The sequence below is a fragment of the Carassius auratus genome, unplaced genomic scaffold (assembly GCF_003368295.1).
Source record: "Carassius auratus strain Wakin unplaced genomic scaffold, ASM336829v1 scaf_tig00032281, whole genome shotgun sequence".
Classification (NCBI taxonomy): Eukaryota; Metazoa; Chordata; class Actinopteri; order Cypriniformes; family Cyprinidae; genus Carassius; species Carassius auratus.
This window is the reverse complement of record NW_020525989.1, coordinates 7708-29350: the sequence shown is the minus strand read 5'-3', so window position 1 is coordinate 29350 and position 21643 is coordinate 7708. Positions and strand designations below refer to the sequence as shown.

General features: G+C 36.7%; 1 protein-coding gene and 1 long non-coding RNA gene across 2 annotated transcripts; both read left to right on the top strand.

The window, feature by feature from the left end:
* The first annotated feature begins 921 nt into the window (after positions 1 to 921).
* Positions 922 to 8039, top strand: LOC113080863 (uncharacterized). Its single transcript, XR_003282037.1, has 3 exons — positions 922 to 1130; positions 3744 to 3873; positions 7049 to 8039. It is a non-coding gene; the product is annotated as an uncharacterized LOC113080863 (long non-coding RNA).
* A 5438-nt stretch (positions 8040 to 13477) lies between these two features.
* LOC113080859 (zinc finger protein 729-like) lies at positions 13478 to 21307 on the top strand. The gene is made up of 6 exons (XM_026252911.1): positions 13478 to 13991; positions 14080 to 14124; positions 14197 to 14299; positions 15864 to 17019; positions 19371 to 19375; positions 20063 to 21307. The coding sequence occupies exons 3-6, from the start codon at positions 14239 to 14241 to the stop codon at positions 20881 to 20883; spliced, it is 2043 nt and encodes a 680-aa protein (XP_026108696.1). The 5' UTR covers positions 13478 to 13991; positions 14080 to 14124; positions 14197 to 14238; the 3' UTR covers positions 20884 to 21307.
* The last annotated feature ends 336 nt before the right edge of the window (positions 21308 to 21643 follow it).

Below are 21643 nucleotides of genomic sequence, written 5' to 3'. Positions count from 1 at the left end.
TTGGCAATAGTTATACGATAATGCATCTTCCAAACCTTAGTTTCGATCTCCATGGAATTTAATCTGTGTGATATCATTGGTTTCATCATTGGGCAGGTGTGTGATGTCACAAAATGATGTACAATGGTCCATGTGACATTAGTGGTCGTGTCACTTGTCAACTATGTTTCTGGGCCTTGACCGTGCTGGTACCCTTATTGGTAGATTGGAAAACATCTCCCCCTGCTGTCTTTTTATGTCGTGTCTTACTGAAGTTAACTACAAGTAGATGTGATGTTATAACTACTGCAGCAACAGCAGCCAGCCACGCCCACCAGAACAAAGACACCCAATTGGATCACAGATTCAGACAACAGAGGCTTGTGGAGATATGGTACAATCTAAAAAGTATAGTAGAGTGTATAAGTGGTGACGAAGGAAGGACATTTGTTAACCTGGACCACGAAAACCATATAGCATGGGTATATTTGTAGCAATAGACAACAATACACTGTTTGGGTCAAAATTATTGATTTTTTTTTTATGCCAAAAATCATTAGACTATTAAGTATAACCTGTTCCATGAAGATATTTTGTAAATTTCCTACCGTAAATATATCAAAACCCAATTTTTGATTGATAAGGACAACTTAAAGATGACTTTCTCAATATTTAAATGTTTTGCTCCCTCGGATTCCAGATGTTCAAATAGTTGTATCTTGGCGAAATATTGTCTGATCATAACAAACCATACGTCAATGGAAAGCTTATTTATCCAGCTTTCAGTTGATTCATCTTAAGTTAAAGGGGAAAAAATTACCTTTATGACTGGCTTGGTAGTCCAGGATCACATTTGTGTTCTTGAGTACTAAAGGGAAGTGAAAACAGCAGGTGGCAGTAAAGCAGCGATGTGGAAACCAGCTGCCGAGAAATACCGTAGAAGAAGATGTCACTGTTTACAAAATTCACTTTTTTTATTTTAAAGGAACTGGTAATGGGACATTTTACTTGCGCTTTGAAACCCGTTTTCAAGAGCTTGTATTTTTTAGGCTCCCAAAACGCCGACCGCTGTTATCGTGTAAATGAACAGACAAAGCGCATTTTCCGTTTTTAGTTGCAGACGTCGCTGAATCTGCCCCACAGTCAGTAAAGTGAGTCAACGGTGTTTTTAATATGCACTGATTTATAACCGTACTGGTCTCATTGCCGTGATTTTAGTGTATTTTCTGGTGACCGAATTAAACATTAGCTTAGCGGCAGTGTAAGGAATAAGCTAATGTGAAAATCACTGAAACATTAGCGTATTTTTTATGTTTTTCTAGGTTGGTGGTGATTGTCGTTTTGATGTTTTGACGCGATTATGTAAAAAATGAATGATATCCATGACATAATATGACATATGAGATAATTTCCCCGACTCAAATAATCTGTCTTTACCGCAAACACTTACAGTGCAGTCAGACTTCTTCAGATTATCATAAGGCTTGATTTAATATAATCTCTGTTATTTCAGAGCAGTATTTTCCCTTTATGTTAATGTCTTAAAATCACCTGTAAACTGCCGCTTAAAGGCACAGTATGTAAGATTTTTTCAATTAAAATATCCTAAAATCAGAGAACAGTGTTATATTGTTGACGTGTGGATTTACATTATCTCAAATGTTTCCAAGAATGTTTTGAGATTGTTTATTTTATTTAATTTTATTTAATTTTATAAATATTGCCTTGTTGTTCTATTTCATTTTAAAATAAAGAGCCGTTTCTGTCCATAGGGGAATAAAAGTTGATAATTTTTGTTTTTTTATGCAATGACTTCAGTTGTTAATTGAAATATGCACTTTCACATGTACATATGCTGCTGTGTGGTAGTTATTTAATTGTGGTTAATGAAACAGAACTGAACTCCCTGATAATACTTACAGTATTGTTCAAAATAATAGCAGTACAATGTGACTAACCAGAATAATCAAGGTTTTTCGTATATTTTTTTATTGCTACGTGGCAAACAAGTTACCAGTAGGTTCAGTAGATTCTCAGAAAACAAATGAGACCCAGCATTCATGATATGCACGCTCTTAAGGCTGTGCAATTGGGCAATTAGTTGAATTAGTTGAAAGGGGTGTGTTCAAAAAAATAGCAGTGTGGCATTCAATCACTGAGGTCATCAATTTTGTGAAGAAACAGGTGTGAATCAGGTGGCCCCTATTTAAGGATGAAGCCAACACTTGTTGAACATGCATTTGAAAGCTGAGGAAAATGGGTCATTCAAGACATTGTTCAGAAGAACAGCGTACTTTGATTAAAAAGTTGATTAGAGAGGGGAAAACCTATAAAGAGGTGCAAAAAATGATAGGCTGTTCAGCTAAAATGATCTCCAATGCCTTAAAATGGAGAGCAAAACCAGAGAGACGTGGAAGAAAACGGAAGACAACCATCAAAATGGATAGAAGAATAACCAGAATGGCAAAGGCTCAGCCAATGATCACCTCCAAGATGATCAAAGACAGTCTGGAGTTACCTGTAAGTACTGTGACAGTTAGAAGACGTCTGTGTGAAGCTAATCTATTTTCAAGAATCCCCCGCAAAGTCCCTCTGTTAAAAAAAAGGCATGTGCAGAAGGGGTTACAATTTGCCAAAGAACACATCAACTGGCCTAAAGAGAAATGGAGGAACATTTTGTGGACTGATGAGAGTAAAATTGTTCTTTTTGGGTCCAAGGGCCACAGGCAGTTTGTGAGACGACCCCCAAACTCTGAATTCAAGTCACAGTACACCGTGAAGACAGTGAAGCATGGAGGTGCAAGCATCATGATATGGGCATGTTTCTCCTACTATGGTGTTGGGCCTATTTATCGCATACCAGGGATCATGGATCAGTTTGCATATGTTAAAATACTTGAAGAGGTCATGTTGCCCTATGCTGAAGAGGACATGCCCTTGAAATGGTTGTTTCAACAAGACAATGACCCAAAACACACTAGTAAATGGGCAAAGTCTTGGTTCCAAACCAACAAAATTAATGTTATGGAGTGGCCAGCCCAATCTCCAGACCTTAATCCAATTGAGAACTTGTGGGGTGATATCAAAAATGCTGTTTCTGAAGCAAAACCAAGAAATGTGAATGAATTGTGGAATGTTGTTAAAGAATCATGGAGTGGAATAACAGCTGAGAGGTGCCACAAGTTGGTTGACTCCATGCCACACAAGCAGTTTTAAAAAACTGTGATCATACAACTAAATATTAGTTTAGTGATTCACAGGATTGCTAAATCCCAGAAAAAAAAAATGTTTGTACAAAATAGTTTTTAGTTTGTACAGTCAAAGGTAGACACTGCTATTTTTTTGAACACACCCCTTTCAACTAATTGCCCAATTGCACAGCCTTAAGAGCGTGCATATCATGAATGCTGGGTCTTGTTTGTTTTCTGACAATCTACTGAACCTACTGGTAACTTGTTTGCCACGTAGCAACAAAAAATATACTAAAAACCTTGATTATTCTGGTTAGTCACATTGTACTGCTATTATTTTGAACAATACTGTATTAAAAGGGAGTGCTATGAAAGCCTCTTCATGTCAAAAATAATAATGTTAAGATTATTCCTCAGACAAAAGATACATACTTAAAATATTTACATTTGTTTTAACACAAAGTAAATAGCCAAAGATTAAATTTTGTTAGTTGAATAGAAAAACACAAAAGACATGCTTAGTCTGTGAATGAAACATTTATTTGATCACTGATATGTTTTTGATTTTGGCAGATTTGCTCCTCCAACCAAACAGAAATTCACCTTTAGTGAAACTCCTCCCACTTGTATTAAAGAAAGTCAAAAACATGACTGATCCAGATCCCTGCAGAATAAAACAGGAAGACACTGAAGAAAAAAATTGGTTGGTGTATATTCTTGCTTCTTCACTAAGGTTAAAAAACTTGAAGCATTTCATTAGATTCAGTGGTTGCAGTTAGAAATGTCATAAAGCGTTGGAATTAAATCTAAATCTGCAGTACAGTTCATTGTTTTGTTGATTACATTGAGTTGAGGCTGAGTTATTCAGCAGATTCAGCATGGATGAATTGGATGGATTGAGATGTACAGGATTCTTTTTTTTTTAATCCAAGCATATTTCACTAACGCCACTGAAACTCACCTCTCCTAAATGAAAATAAATACTATTAAAATATAGATAAAATGAAATAAATTTTATATATATATATATATATATATATATATATATATATTATTGCACCAATAAAATTCTTCTAAAACACATGCTTATCATTGTTTCTCAGTATACCATAGAAACGTGGAAAAGTAATTTACAAATACTGAAGCAGCAAACTTTGCAAAACACACATTTTGTCATTGGCAAAACTTTCGGGCCATGACTGTATCTACTTGAAATGGGTGTATCACAGTTTGTTTGTTTTTTTGTCCAATTTCAACAAATTGTTCATAATTATTATTGTTTTTTTTTTTTATAAAAAAAAAAAGATTATAAACTATCCAAGTTTAGCTGTTTTGAATCCACAATAACCAGTTGAATTGGTAAAATTAAACTGGTTGTAACTGTAAAAGTGGCGTATCAGTCTTTGCCAGCACAAATGGTCATGGTCCAAATTGAATGAAAGAACTGTCAGACAACCTCTGAGTGCAAAATGTAGATCTTTCACCATCGACCATGAACAAGACCAGCCAGGATGTACAAGAACAGCTGTGGATTTTGGGGTGAGAAATGGACAAAGACGGCTGATGTTCCGTAAAAGAAGATACGCAGACCGAGTAATATTGTTCACATGCTTTTTAAAAGATAATGTAACTATCGAGGACCACTCCCACTGACCACTTTTAACCTGGGTAGATGGGGAGATTACAGAGTTATCAACAGAAAGTGAAATGCCATTTGATGGCTCAAAGGTCACACAGATTCAATTGAGGTTTCTTGTCCGATACAGACTGAGATTTCTTTGGATTCCCTGAATCTTTTTGAAATATTATTCATGGTAGATGGTGAAAAACCTGAATTATTTGCGAGGACACCTGTACTCATTTACAGGTGTTTCTCAATAATAGAATGTTGAGGAAAAGTTAATCTATTTCAGTTTTTCAACTCAAATTGTGAAATTCATGTATTAAATAAATTCACTGTACACAGACTGAAGTAGTTTAAGTCTTTTGGTACTTTTAACTGTGATGATTTTGGCTCAGATTTAATACCCCACCGACCTAATCTCAACAAATTAGAATACTTCATAAAACCCAAAATATAATTTCCTTCTGGAAAGTATATTAATTTACTGTACATCTACTCAATAATTGGCAGGGGCTCCTTTTGCTTTAATTACTTTTCCTCTTGACAATAGCTCATAGATTCTCTCTGGGGTTCAGGTCTGATGAGTTTGCTGGCCAGTCAAATACACCAACTTTTGGTGCTTTTGGCAGTGGGGAAGGTGTCAAATCCTGCTGGAAAATAAAATCAGCATCTTCAAAAAGCTGGTCAGCAGAAGGAAGCATGAAGTGCTCCAAGATTTCTTTTTAAACGGATGCAGTGACTTTGGTTTCCAAAAAACACAAAAGGACCAACACCAGCAGATGACATTGCTCCCCAAATCATCACAGACTGTGGAAGCTTAACACTGGACTTCAAGCAACTAGGGCTTTGAGCTTCTCCACCCTTCCTCCAGACTCTAGGACCTTGGTTTCCAAATGAAATACAAAACTTGCTCTGATCTTAAAAGAGGACTTTGGATCACTGGGCAACAGTCCAGTTCTTCTTCTCCTTAGCCCAGGTAAGACACCTCTGGTGTTGTCTTTGGTTCAGGAGTGGCTTAACAAGTGGAATACGACAACTGTGACCGAATTCCTTGACACGTCTGTGTGTGGTGGCCCTTGACCCCAGCCTCAGTCCATTCCTTGTGAAGTTCACTCAAATTCTTGAATTTATTTTGCTTGACAATCCTCATAAGGCTGCGGCTCTCTCGGTTGGTTGTGCATCTTTTTCTGCCACTCTTTTTCTTCCACTCAACTTTCTGTTAACATGCTTGGATACAGCACTCTGTGAATAGCCAGCTTACTGGCAATTAATCTTTGTGACTTAGACCCTCCTTGTGAAGGGTGTCAATTATTTTGATAGAACATTTTGAAGGCTCAGGAAACCTTTGCAGGTGTTTTGAGTTGATTTGCTGATTGTCATCATATTCTAATTTGTTCAGACCGTGAATTGGTGGGTTTTTGTTAAATGTGAGCCAAAATCACAGTTAAAAGACTTAATGAAAAACTTACACTACTTCAGTCTGTTTGCATTTAATTTATTTTATACGCAAGTTTCACAATTTTAGTTGAATTACAGAAATAAATGAACTTTTCCTCTAAATTCTAATTTATTGAGAATAACCTGTAGAAATGTAGATTTTTTTTATTTGTCTGACAATTCACTCATGGAATTTGGCACAAATTAATGAACCATTTTTGCTTGCAAAGACTGAGATTCCCCTTTATACCAAATCAAAATCCCCTCACTAACTACCAATTCACCTGCTTATTGTGTACTGTTTCAAAACAGTTTAACTTGGATATTCTACAATCCTTTCAGTTTTAGTATGCCTCTTGTCCCAACTTTCTTGTGTATGTTGCAGCCATCAAAACTTGTTTGTTTAAAATACATTTAAGTTGGTCAGTGTAAACATTGGACATCTGTTCTTAGTACTTTTTTATTAGGTTAAAGATGATTAACAAATCACATATTATTGGTTTTACTGCATTTTACAGAACATGACAACTTTTTATGATTTGGAGTTTTATCTGGTTCATAATTTATGCAATAATATTACTAAAATTTTGAACATGTTGAAATCCTGACTGGTAAAATTTAGCTAATCAACACTGCAGTTTGTGCCTGTAATATTAAAGATATATTTATATATATATTGGATATTAAATGTATAATTTTTTTATATTTTCTACTATTATGGCAGGGTTAACATGTCCCTTTCACGTTTTTCCCTTTAATGGTGTTATTTTATGCTTCGCTGGAAATATTTTAAAGTTTTTTTTTTCATTCATTTTAGACCTGAAAGAAGAGAACAAGGAGATTGAAGAACTGACTGAAGTAGAAGAGAAACATAATGTAAAAACTGAAGAAACGTCCTCAAGTCTCTCATTGAAAAGAAGAGATGACATATATTTCACTTGTCCTCAGTGTGGAAAGAGTTTCTCATTCAAGAAAAATCTTGATGTTCACATAAAATGTCATCTTGATGGGTTTTCAGATGACCTGAAGGACCACCTGAAAATTTATGCAAGGGAGAAGAAGCCTTATGAATGTAATTTATGTGGAAATAGTTTTATTCAGATGAATGTATTTAAAATGCACCAGATAAGACACAGCGATGTGAAGAATCATATTTGCTCTGAGTGTGGGAAGACCTTTTTTACTGATGGAGCACTGGAAGTGCACCTGATAGTTCACACTACAGAAACACCTTACAAGTGTTCACACAAGTGTTCACACCAAGAGATTCAAATGGTCAATATATGTGAAAAGACATGAGCGAATCCACACTGGAGAGAAACCATACACATGTGATCAGTGTGGGAAGAGTTTCAGACTAAAAGGACTTCTTAACAAACACATGAAAATCCACACTGGAGAGAAACCATATACATGTGATCAGTGTGGGAAGAGTTTTGGACGAAATGGAAATCTTAACAAACACATGAAAATCCACACTGGAGAGAAGCCGTACAAATGTGATCAGTGTGGGAGGGTTTTACACAAAAGGACCTCCTAAATGTTCACATGACAATCCACACTGGAGAGAAGCCGTACACATGTGATCAGTTTCATAATATCAAGTGTTTTTAAGATGCATCTGCGTACTCATTCAAATGAAAGACTTTATAACTGTGACCAGTGTGGTAAACATTTCTTTAGAACAGGCGCCCTAAATAGACATCTGAAAGTTCATACAAAGGAGAAGCCTCATCTGTGTTCTTTGTGTGGAAAGAGTTTTAGTGAATGGGATGCTTTAAAAATACACCAGAAAAGACACAGCGGTGTGAAGGATCATATTGTGATCATATCATATTGATGCTCCAGAAGGAAACAAGATGCATTAAGAGCTGGGGGGTGAAAACTTTTGGAATTTGAAGATCAAGGTAAATTGCACTTAATTTGTGTACCGGGAAACATACAAGTATCTTCTGTTGCTTACGAAGGGCAGAACCAAATGGAAAAAAAATTATATTTCAACAAAATAAGACAAATTTGGCCATCTTCATTGTGTTCAAAAGTTTTCACCCCCCAGCTCTTAATGCATCTTGTTTCCTTCAGGAGCATCAGTGAATGTTTGAATCTTTTTAAATGGTTGTGTTTGATTCCCTCAAATGTCCTCAGTGTGATAAGATGCATCTCAAAATCATAAAGTCACTGCTGGAAAGGGTTCAAATATGCAAAGATGCTGGAAAACTGAAGAATCTGCATTTTTCTGAAGAACGCTGCTCAGTTTAACTGTTCAGAACAAACAAGGGACTCATGCACAACCATCACAAAACAGAAAGACAGTCGTGGATCATCAGGTAACAGAACACAATACTAAGAACCAAGGGTTCCCAAACTTTTGAGTAGGGTTATTTTAATAATTTCAGTATTTTTTTTGTCTTGTGGAATAAATGTTAAAATATTTTATGTACAATATCTTACTCAGGACAGTACTAAATAAAAAATAACATGCATTTAGTATGATCTCTCTTATTTTTTGAAAATTACTCATATTTTCACAGATTCTGCAAGGGTTGCCCAAACTTTCGATCCCCACTGTATATATTAGGGGTGTAACGGTTCACAAAATTCACGGTTCGGTTCGATACGATATACTGATGTCACGGTTCGGTTTGGTAGGTTTTAGATACAGCAAAATGTAAAAACATCTCAACTTTTCAGAATGCCGCAAGCGCACCGCGGGTCATGTGACAAGAACTAACCAATCAGTTTCATCCTTTCCCGTAACAACGTTGAAAGCTCAGCCAAGATGAAGGATCAGCTGATCATAGTTGTATATGGATTGCAATTTTGAAATAAATTTAGTAGCAGAGCTACTGCAAGCGATTTTTAGAGCTGCAAATCCATTTATCCTTTGCTGAAATTTCCGCGTCTCATGGAGAGAGCACGTCATTGTTGCTTAGCAAAGACAGACGCCTCATGAGCGCTTCTGCCCGAGCGCTTTGGAAAGGAGGAGAAAGGCGCGCCTAGCGTTTTCCATGCGTTTTTAGGCATGATATGTGAACGGCCCCTAAGGCGCTTGCTCACTCGTACCGGAGGACCGTGCATGAACTGCTCTCTCACTCAGCGCGTACTGAGTGAGCGAGCGCCTGACTGAGTAGCCTAACATAACTTTAAAGGAACACTCCACCGTTTTTTGAAATAGGGCTTATTCACATTATTTCCTACATTTAGATAGATGGGCAAATGCTTTTTTGTGTCAGTGCATGCATTGTTTTAGTTTGACTGGGTCGGCGTTAGCTTAGCTTAGCACAATGAATGGAATCCTTTGTTGCCAGCTAGCATGGCCTGAGTAAAAGTGATCAAAAAATTTAAAAAACCCCACCTAATTACTTCTTGTGGCCTGCGTATTCACAACGAGTACAAATAGCGATCCAGATTAACACTAGGCGATTTCCTAGGCAGATATTGACTTGGGACTATATTATGGGGAAGCACAGGCGAAGCACTGCTGCTTAGGCGAAGCACTGCTACCTCGGAGCAGAGATATCACGCAACACATGAAATCCCACGACTTCCGTCAACATACCGGCGTGATTAGTAGCTGCCTGGCTATTTTCCTTACAGTATATTTTCCTTACGAATGGCGATGAACATGGCTGATTTTGAGATAGACGAAGAGGGTGACTTCTCAGACAGTCAAGAACCAGAACCATACCTATTTGAACCAGAGTTTACAGAAGACGAGCTGCGTGCTTTGGAAATAGAACGACAGGAGGAGGAGGTTGCGATCGTTCAACAGCCTGAGGACGTGAGGATGAGAGCCAACATGAACTGGTGGTGTGAATGTGGAGGAATATGCAAATCTATGCCGACGGAAATAGAGTGTCTGTGCTGTAGAGAGTGGGACATGTTTTTGCCATTGATGACCAGGTTCAACACGTCAGATCAAGATGAGCGTGCCCGAAGTTGTGTAACATCTACAGAGGATTTCACGGCGCTGATCCATTCTGCAGTACTCAATTTTTTTTCCGGTGTGACAAATTGAACTGGAAAAAACGCCCCACGCCGAATGGACCAAATGGACCAAATGGACAGCTGTCCACAGAGTAAGTGATTATTTTAATCATGACGCATGTATAGATCGACCGATATTATACCTGTATTCACATAGAGTTGATGTTTTCACAGGCAATATAGGTTGGTGGCTTATCGTGTTGTCTCCTCTCTAGTAACGTTAGTTATACTAAAACTCCCGAGTCTAACTCGGTGAGAGAAATATAGCTAGCTAAATTACCCCTCAGTCATTTCATTTTACAGGTTCGTAGTCTAGATAGTAGTCTAGTCTATCCGTGGTCTAGTGCCGCATCTATTTTACATCCGAATAAAAACACAGATTAACATAAGGAAGAGAAATAAAAGACAACTTACATGTGCACTTTGTTCTTCCTGTGCTTTGAAAATAGATGGGACTGCCATATCTTTCAGACGTAGTACCGTCTTTCTGGACCCATATTCCATTTTTTCAAAGTAGTCCTCTGGTGCAAAATGTTCTTCGCAAACACGATACTGCTTTATTTTGTTGAGAGGCGTTGAACTACAGATCTCCAGAGCTGCTAGCCATTTATTTCTCAGTTCCACATTAGATGGAATTCTGTGAAACATTACATTCGTGTATGTCCTTAGCAGTGCTTCGCCTAAGCAGCAGTGCTTCGCCTGTGCTTCCCCATAATATAGTCCCAAGTCAATATCTGCCTAGGAAATCGCCTAGTGTTAATCTGGATCGCTATTTGTACTCGTTGTGAATACGCAGGCCACAAGAAGTAATTAGGTGGGTTTTTTTAAATTTTTTGATCACTTTTACTCAGGCCATGCTAGCTGGCAACAAAGGATTCCATTCATTGTGCTAAGCTAAGCTAACGCCGACCCAGTCAAACTAAAACAATGCATGCACTGACATAAAAATGCATTTGCCCATCTATCTAAATGTAGGAAATAATATGAATAAGCCCTATTTCAAAAAACGGTGGAGTGTTCCTTTAAGTTGGTGTTTTTTTCTTCTTCGGGAGTGTCAGGGGCGTTGCCTGTTACGTCGTTTTGGGTTATTGGGCTACCTTGTTGAACGCATATCATTATATTTCTCTTTTTTTTTATATATAATTAATTAGTCCAACGAACCGTTCAGTATACATAATGAGTACCGCGTACCGAACCGAAAGCCTCGTACCGAACGGTTCAATACGAATACGCGTATCGTTACACCCCTAATATATATATATATATATATATATATATATATATATATATATATATATATACAGAGCCGGATTAACGCAAAGGCAAACTTGGCACGTGCCTAGGGCCCGATTGGCAGGATGGGGCCCAGACAGAGGGACAAAAAATAAATAAATAATAAAAAATATTTAAAATTAAATGTACAAATGTCCTATCTACAATTTATATCAATATTTATTAATTAACTAATAATAAACGATGTTTATCTTAACCAAAGACTGTTACATTACGTCACATTAACGCCAGCCCATGACTGTATTTATTGGCGCCAGCCAGTTAAGTCCGAGGAGACGTCAGCGGCGGTCAGAGCAGGACAACAAAGCTAGCAGGCAGGTGTGTTTTGAGTAGGCTAACATTCAAGATGCTTTCGGGTGGGGTGAAATGTAAAAAGAAAAAAAAATGAAGAGAAACAAAAGAAGAGACAGCGGGGGCTTTACAGAAGTTTTCTGTCGGGCAGCCGTCCGACAGCTGTGAACCTGCTCGAGTCAGCAGAGCCAGAGGCCGAGCCAGGCCCGGAGACACGGCCACGACTTCCCTATAATTTAAAAGCATTTAATAGAGCCTTGTAATGGCGTATAAATAATGAATATAAAAAATAGTCTGATAGACTGTTTAATATACAATACAACCAATTTGTAACCAAAGACTAGGCTATGTAAAATGTGAATTAACTTTTATTAGTAACCTTGGTAAGTTTCAGATTTCAATTCATAAAGAACATCGATGGAGGGGGGCCCAAAAAATGCAGCCTGCCTAGTGTTGTTCATTTATTTAATCCGGCTCTGTATATATATATATATATATATATATATATATATATATATATATATATAACTCCTTTCACCAATGAGAAACCTTTATCACCCCCATTTCTATGACCTCCAGCAGCTATCTCGAAGACAAGAAATAATGGTCCAGAAAGAAGGTGGTTTGGAAACAGAAAAGATTGTTCATTAAATCAGTCTCTGCATAGGATAGGAAAACATGAAACCAGAAATTGTAACCAAGGTGTCAAGCAGAAATAACACTGATGCGTATGAAAGAGTAAGATTTCAATGTAGCTCTTTGGGAATTAATAAATAATTTGTAACTGTAGGTTCTTGTTAGGAGCCAAAACAATCTAATATTCATTATGAATTATTTATTTATTTGAAAGAAACAGAACTAATTAGTAGAATTTAGCTTTTTTCTTTGGTTTAAACTTCAGACTCCTTTCCAGTAGATGGCGGGAATGCGCCTTTAAGTTGGTCAGCCAGCCGCCATCAAACTCCTGAAGAAAAAGAAAACGGGGAGCAGTAGTGCCATCACACAGATTTGAGTCTTCTGAGATGAGGTAATTCGAATATTTATAGTTATACAAACACAGATTGTTAAAGCAACGATTTACAGGCTCGTTCCTGTGTTCCTTTAATATGGTACATTTCTATTTGTGCGTCTTTTCTGGCGTTTCTTAACTGAAACAAACATTTAGCCCAGCAGTGACGGGGTGCTAAAAATTCTGAATAATACTGAATTGTCACGTATTTAAGACATAAGTTTGTCCCTCATACACGGGTATACGCCGTATGACCGCCCAGACCACACGAAAAGCAAACTCTAAATTTTTTTATAAATTATTTTTGAATAAATCATTGTTTGTTCTGCTATCGTTTGCTGAAGGCATTAAGACCTAGCAGAATCCTCAGCCGGCTGCGCGCTCCCGCGTCACTGCAAGAAGTTGAGATTTATTATGCGTTGGTCTAGCTATATTGTGATTTTAAATAAAAAAGAGAGAACCTTTCCTACGTTACTACTACGCAACTGGTGCAGATTCTTTTTTAGAATAAAATGTATTATTATTGCATTAAATTATACCTAGACGTGATTGTTTAAAAAACAGTCCATTCACAAGCAGACAATGAAATGACATGCGCTATGAGGTACAGTACAGATATTTGTCTCTTATTTTCAATGATGTGAGGAACTATTGTTAAATCAATAAAATCCTGAGTGACTTTCTATGTTGTATGATTGTTTAACAGGGTTTTGCGAGGTAATAAAATCCTCCTTGTGTGCACACAGGCAAGGTACTGCTTTTCAGTTTGCTGAAGAAAATGCATTTTAACAAGAATCCACTTGAAGTATTTCAATAAGATTTTTATTATTTTAAGAACAGTGTCATACAGTTTTGTGTATGGGTGAAGCACAATCTCTTTAGGTGGTCAGTCAAGAGGCATGTTCACCTGGAAGAAACATTTTTTAAATTTTTTTTTAAAGATACATTTATCTGTCTGGTGCACATTTACAGTTGTATATTAAGAGCTATAACCCATGTTCAGTGTGCAAAATCTGCAAATTGAATGTAGATGTCGTCTGTGCATTGACTTGTCCCTGAGCCTCTCACAGCAGGAATGCATCTTTGACTTCTGAGATGGGCAAATTGAAAGATGGTTGATCAAATCATTAGAAGCAAGTATTGGCTGATAGCGATCGGTAGCTGATCTACTGTGGGAAAGGTATATGTTAAAGGCATCCTAAACAAGGAAATGTTTTATATATTAAGCAAGAGAGTTTGCCACATCTTGCTCTGTTGTTCTTTGGCAGATGCGTGTGCTGTTTAATGCGTCTGACAAGTGTTTTCCTCAGCAGGTGACTTGCATTTTATGCTTGCAATTCTTGAAAGCATCAATTTGATAACTAATTTATTCTTTATTTTGGCAGATCTGCTCCTTCCATAACGGTTTATGAAGGAAAGTCGAAAACATGACTGATCCAGAACCCTGCAAAATAAAACAGGAAGACACTGAAGAACAAATAGGCTGGTGTATGTTCTTCATTCTTCACGAAGTTTATAAAACATTAAGCAGTTCATCAGATTTAATGGTTGCAGTGAGAAAAATCATAAGCTCTGTGAAATAAGTTAAAACTGCAGTACAGAAAAGACAAAGTTAGAAGTTAGTGGTTCATTTATTTATTATTTTGGATTTTTAGTCGAGGCTCATCTATTCAGCATTGGTGAATATGATGGATTGTAGTGTTCTGGCACCTGCAGTTGAAGGAAATAGCGGTGCATAAGTCACTAATGCCCTCAATTATATATATATATATATATATTATATATATATATATTATGGGCTGGTATTGTCTTCATTTGTGGTTTAAAAAGAAAGCCAGAGGAGAAACCTGAAATGAAACAAGACTTCTGCATGGCTGAGAAGCTAAAGCTGGACACTGAGTCTCCAAGACCAAAGGGGTTAATTTCTGCCAAGGCTGGATCGCCCTCACTTTGGAGGGCATGGTTTTCAATTGGAGCAAGATTTCTTTATTGCCTACAATTATTCTGTGTAATTCAGTAAGTTTTGGCTTTGTTTTCCTGTTTTGTTAATGGTTTAAAGTAGTTTGATCAATAACATAACAGGCATTGTATATAATCGCCCAATCGTGACGTGAGAGAAGGTGGGATCTTGCTGAGAAATGTCAAAGCGATGCATTTGCATGTTCGACTTGAAGTGGCATTGCTCATGAGAGATTCACAAGCTTAAATCAGCCGTCTGCTCTGATCTCTATACCTCTAATGGTACTTGGATGTCATACAACAATCGATCTGCACAGCACAGACAGCCAAAATCTGGACTCGTATTCATGAAAAATCTTAGTGAGTTCAACGAAGTTCAAATAAAATTCTTAGAATTGTGGGTGCTTACTCCTAAAATTAAAAAGAAAAGATTCTAGTAAAGAAAAAAGTAATTCAGAAAGCATCTAAACCCTTAAAAGAGCTCTTAAGGACCAAAATTGTTGGGAGTACGAACAATGACTTTTAAGATGCTTAAGAGTTTCTTTAGTAGTGGAGAAAATAGACTCAACATGAAGAAGGGAGAAGATAATTGTTGCACACAATGCTTGACAGTGAGTTAATAAGACGCTAGACACTAATAGAGAGACACTAATATCTCCAAAACCTTGCAGAAATGCCATAGAGTCAGAAATTGAAGTAATCACTACATTAACATATTTGGCAACTGGAATGATGCAACTATGTAGCAGTGAGGATTTGGGTCTGTCACAACCTTCTATAAGTGATCACACAAACTATTATAGCTTTTTTGGAACCTTATGTTTCACTGTTATATATATATATATATATATATATATATATATATATATATATATATATATTAATGTGTGTGTGATAAAACATTGTATTTTTTTTAATGTAGTTAATAGTTTATGTAACCATATTTAAAAATTTAGAAAATATTTAAAACCTGGCTTGTAAAATGTAGTTCATAAAAAAATAAAAAAATTCAAATGTCTTTTTCCTTTCACATCTACTTATATTCTTTACTGAAAACGTAATGTAACTGACCTTTTTTTACTTTCAATTTTAGACCTGAAAGAAGAGAACAAGGAGATTGAAGAACCGACTGAAGTAGAAGAGAAACATCATGTAAAAACTGAAGAAACATTCTCAAAACTCTCATTGAAAAGAAGAGATGAAATATATTTCACTTGTCCTCAGTGTGGAAAGAGTTTCTCATGCAAGAACAATCTTGATGTTCACATAAAATGTCATCTTGATGGGTTTTCAGATGACCTGAAGGACCACCTGAAAGTTTATACAAGGAAGAAGAAGCCTTATGTATGTAATTTATGTGGAAATAGTTTTATTCAGAGGGCTACATTAAAAAGACACCAGAAAAGACACAGTGGTGTGAAGGATCATGGTTGCTCTGAGTGTGGGAAGACTTTTTTTACTGATGGTGCACTGAAAGTGCACCTGATAGTTCACACTACAGAAACACCTTACAAGTGTTCACACTGTGACAAGAGATTCAAACGGTCAATATATGTGAAAAGACATGAGAGAATCCACACTGGAGAGAAACCATATACATGTGATCAGTGTGGGAAGAGTTTTGGACGAAAAGTACATCTTAACAAACACTTGACAGTCCACACTGGAGAGAAGCCGTACAAATGTGATCAGTGTGGGAGGGGTTTTACACAAAAAGACCTCCTAAATGTTCACATGACAATCCACACTGGAGAGAAGCCGTACACATGTGATCAGTGCGGGAAGAGTTTCAGAATATCAAGTGTTTTTAGAAGTCATCTGCTTATTCATTCAAATGAAAGACTTTATAACTGTGACCAGTGTGGTAAACATTTCTTTAGAACAGGCGCCCTAAATAGGCATCTGAAAGTTCATACAAAGGAGAAGCCTCATCTGTGTTCTTTGTGTGGAAAGAGTTTTAGTGAACGGGATGCTTTAAAAATACACCAGAAAAGACACAGCGGTGTGAAGGATCATATTTGCTCTGAGTGTGGGAAGGCGTTTTTTACAGATGCTGAAGTGAAAAAGCACAAGGTAATTCACGCTACAGAAACACCTTTTAATTGTTCACACTGTGACAAGAGATTTAAACGGTCCGTATATCTTAAAGTACATGAGAGGATCCACACGGGAGAGAAGCCGTATCACTGCAATTCATGTGGCAAGAGTTTCACTCAATTATATTCTCTAACCTATCACAAAAAAAAGATGCATGTCTGAAATTACAGTAAGTAATTTAAATATTGATCTGTACTTACAGATGTGATGCTGTGGAGAGCCACATCAAGTAATTATTTTGGTAATCAATTAATCAGAGATAAAATTATTGACTGATTGCTGATTATTTCAGGCTTATCAGAAGCTTTTAATGATTATTAAGCTTTTGTAGTTCAAATGTTATATCTATTCTGACTAATAAATAAAACAAGGAAATCACTTGGAAAATGTCTTTTTGATAAACTTTTAGTAAACTGAATTGATCTCCTTCAGGTTTTCTGTCATCTTCAGAAGTCTTCAATGAAAAAACTTTGCTTAGAACGAAAAACAAAACAGAAGGGTATTTATTACAGAATACATAGGAGACTAAAATATTTATCTTCAAACTATCATTATTTAAATAGAACTAAAAATATTAAAATATTAATGTAAAAAAAATATATATATATATATATATAATAAATTGTAAATATTGTGACTACTAGGTAGAACAAAGGGAAGTTAATTTAAATTTAAAAGATCTAATATATTTTCTATGAGGTTAAGGTCAGGCGAGTTTGCTGGCCAATTAAGAGCAGGGATACCATGGTCCTTAAACCAGGTACTGGTAGCTTTGGCACTGTGTGCAGGTGGCAAGTCCTGTTGGAAAGTTAAATCTACATCTCCATAAAGTTGGTCAGCAGCAGGAAGCATGAAGTGCTCTAAAACTTCTTGGTATACGGCTGTGTTGACCTTGGACCTCAGAAAACACAGTTGACCAACACCAGCGGATGACATGGCACCACAAACCATCCCTTACTGTGGAAACTTTACACTGGACCTCAAGCAATGTGGATTGTGTGCCTCTCCTCTCTTCCTCCAAACTCTGGGACCCTGATTTCCAAAGGAAATGTAAAATTTACTTTCGTCAGAGAACATAAATTTGGACCACCCTGCAGCAGAACAGTGGTTTTTGAAGTGAGATGCTTCTGACGCTGTCTGTTGTTCAAGAGTGGCTTGACACAAGGAATGCTACAGCTGAATCCCATGTCTTGCATACGTCTGTGCGTAGTGGTTCTTGAAGCACTGACTCCAGCTGCAGTCCACTCTTTGTGAAACTCCACCACATTTTTGAATGGGTTTTGTTTCACAATCCTCTCCAGGGTGCAGTTAACCTTATTGCTTTTAGACTTTTTTTCTAACACATCTTTTCCTTCCTTTCGCCTCTCTATAAATTTGCTTGGACACATAGCTCTGTGAACAGCCAGCCTCTTTTGCAGTGACCTTTTGTGTCTTGTTCTCCTTGTGCAAGGTGTCAATGGCGTCTTTTGGACACTGTCAAGTCAGCAGTCTTTCCCATGATTATGTAGCCTACAGAACTAGACTGAAAGACCATTTAAAGGCCTTTGCAGGTGTTTTGAGTTTATTAGCTGATTATTGATTAACAATATTCTAATTTTCTGAGATACTGAATTTGTGATTTTCCTTAGTTGTCAGTCATAATCATCAAAATTAAAAAAAAAAAATATGCAGTTGAAATATATCAGTCTGTGTGTTATGAATGAATATAATATACAAGTTTCACTTTTTGAATGGAATTAGTGAAATAAATCAACTTAATGATATTGTAATTAAATGGCCAGCACCTGTCTAAAACCGCACTGAAGCTCCACACCCTAAACAGTTGGTGGCGGTAATGCACCAAATTGGTATGCCAACTGCCAATAAATTTTAAGAAGAAGAAGCTAGCGCCATCAAACAGCTTCGAGTCTTCTGAGGTGAGATATTTCGTACATTTTTATACAGTTATATGCATACGGCTTATCAAAGCAAAGTTTTACAGGGTCGTTTTGTGTTGTTTTAATCTGGTGCTGTTCTATTTGTGCGTCTTTTCTGGCGTCTGCTGACTGAACCAAACAGCCTTTCCAAATCATACGGAATCCTCCTGTATTTAAGCCGTATGACCACCCAAACGACACGAATAACAAACTTTAAATTTAAACTACTTTTTGACACTGTTGTTTGGTATGCATGCTGTTGAAGGCGTTTAAGACCCAGAAAAACCCTGGTAGTTTCCGCATCATAGCGAGAGCTTAATTAGATTTATTAAGATTAAATATTAAATTTATTCATATTAGTGTATGTTGTGATAAATTCACAAACCCATCTTCTAAATTGTTACTTCACGACTCTTTTGAAAATTAATTGTTTTTGGATTTAAATTGTGCATTACAGGGCTCAACGATAAGGATTTTTTTCCCCCTGCTGTGGTTCAAGTTATGGTGCAAGCATTGCTTTGTATAACGTTAATCATAATTAAATATATTACAAAAAATAATGCTTTTGATTCTTATTTTTGTTGGAGTGCAGGTACAGAAATAAAAAAAATCAAATAACATTTGGCCAACTCTCACCAGGAGCTATTCTGCCTTCAAAAGTAGTATTTTGAAGGCTTGGTCTCTATTTTAATCTGAAATACTGCAAATAGATAGTTGAAAATGTATTAATAAATAAACAAAATAGATTTTCTTTTTTTTTTCTTTTTTGCTATTTTCAGTGGGGAAAATATCATAACTATCACATAAATATTACTTAGTACCATACAATTCTCTCAAAATATTAAATAAAAATATTATCAAACAAAAATATTAAAATGATTATAATGAAGAAAAAAAAGATGCATTTCAGTGTGTCTGCTCACTTTTGACTAAGTGTGACTCCCAAATGAGGAGCACACATGGGTTAAAAATAAAGAAAGAAAGAAAACGTGTGTATTCTGTGGCACGTGATAAATAATTAGGTGCCTATTTTGGCCTATATTCTATAGGAGACAGTGGCCCCTTAAGTTATTTTTCTTTTTTCTGGATCCCTGTTACTGATTAAGGAAAAACATTTAAATATTGGATAAAATATTGTTAAATCTAATAAGTATTCAAAATAGTCATCATATAACAGTTTTATTATTCTTGCTATTACACCAGGGTTAATTTTTATTTGTTTTTTTACATTAGTCTTATGACTTTTACTGAAATTGACTTTATCTCGCTTTTATTTAAGTCCTGATGGAAGAGAATGAGGAGAGTGAAGAGCTGACTGAAGCTGAGGAGAAACAGGATGTCAAAACTGGTGTAAAATCGAAGAGTCGAAGAAGAGTCCAAAAGTCCAAACAAATTCAAGTTCACAAGAAAATCCACACTGGAAAGAAGTCGCACACATGTGATCAGTGCGGGAGGAGTTTCAAACAAAAAACAGGCCTTAAGGAACACATGAAAATCCACACTGGAGAGAAACCCTACACATGTGATCAGTGCGGGAAGAGTTTCAGTAAGGCGAACAGCTTTAAATTACACCTGCGTTATCATTCTGGGAAAAGACCCTATACCTGTGATCAATGCGGTAAAGATTTTTTCAGGACAGATGCCCTGAAGAACCACCGGAAAGTTCATACACAGGAGAAGCCTCACATTTGTTCTCTGTGTGGAAAGAGTTTCACTGAGCTGGCTGCTTTAAAAAAACACCAGAAAAGACACAGCGGTGTGAAGAATCATATGTGCTTTGATTGTGAGAATGTATTTTTTGATAGTGCTCAACTGAGACGGCACCAGAGAACTCACACTGGAGAAAAACCTTACAAGTGTTCACACTGTGACAAGAGTTTCAGTCAGTCAGAACATCTGAAAACACACGAGAGGGTCCACACCGGAGAGAAGCCGTACCCATGTGATCACTGCGGGAAGAGTTTTGCCCGAAAAGGACACCTTAAGGGTCACATGAAAACACACACTCGAGAGAAGTATCACTGCCCTCCGTGTGGGAAACGTTTTGCTTCGTCCTCATCTTTACTCAATCATACAAGAAACAAATGTCTAAAATCATAGTAAGCAGTTAATTTTCAGATCCAGGACTGAACACAACAGTGTTCTCACTATATGTGGCACGATGCAACAAACAATCTCTTGAAAAATGTGCCTTAAACAGCTGTTTTGAGAGACAGAAAAAAAAAAAATACATATGATATTCCTCCCAAAAGAGCCAAATCTAAAAGTTGTATTCTTTCATAGAATTTTGTTTTAGATCTAATTATGCTATGATTTTTGTATTGTTAAATGTAATAAATTGTATTCTTATAATGCATATGCATCACTTAAAGTGCTTCAACCATCATCTTGTCAGGGTTGTTTAGTTCTGTAAATTCATTGTGTTTTAGCTGGGTTTTGTTCTGTTATCTGTTTGCGGGCTTGCCATCTGCTTTAATAAAAAGTAGCTACATTTGTCATGTCGCCTGTGGCTGGGGATACAATAAATCTCCAAAAATAAATACATCAATTAGAAAGTATATCTCCTTTTTTATTGCCCTCCCTGTATGGTTGATGTAGTGCTGAATTCTGACCCCTGCCAGATTATTACCCTCCTAGTATTGGTAGGTTTAGAGTTAGGTGTTGGGGAGGGTTTATGATTGGGGCTGGGGTTAGGATTAAACAATCAGGTAGCGATTTCAACTAAGGGTGTAACAATTTGAAAAGATCCTTGAAAGACATCCTTCATTTTGTTTCCTTCATTCATGTCGTTAACATCCTATAGGTATGGTAAAGGCTGATGGGCTTTTACTCTTACACTAACTCCACCTACAACCGTGTG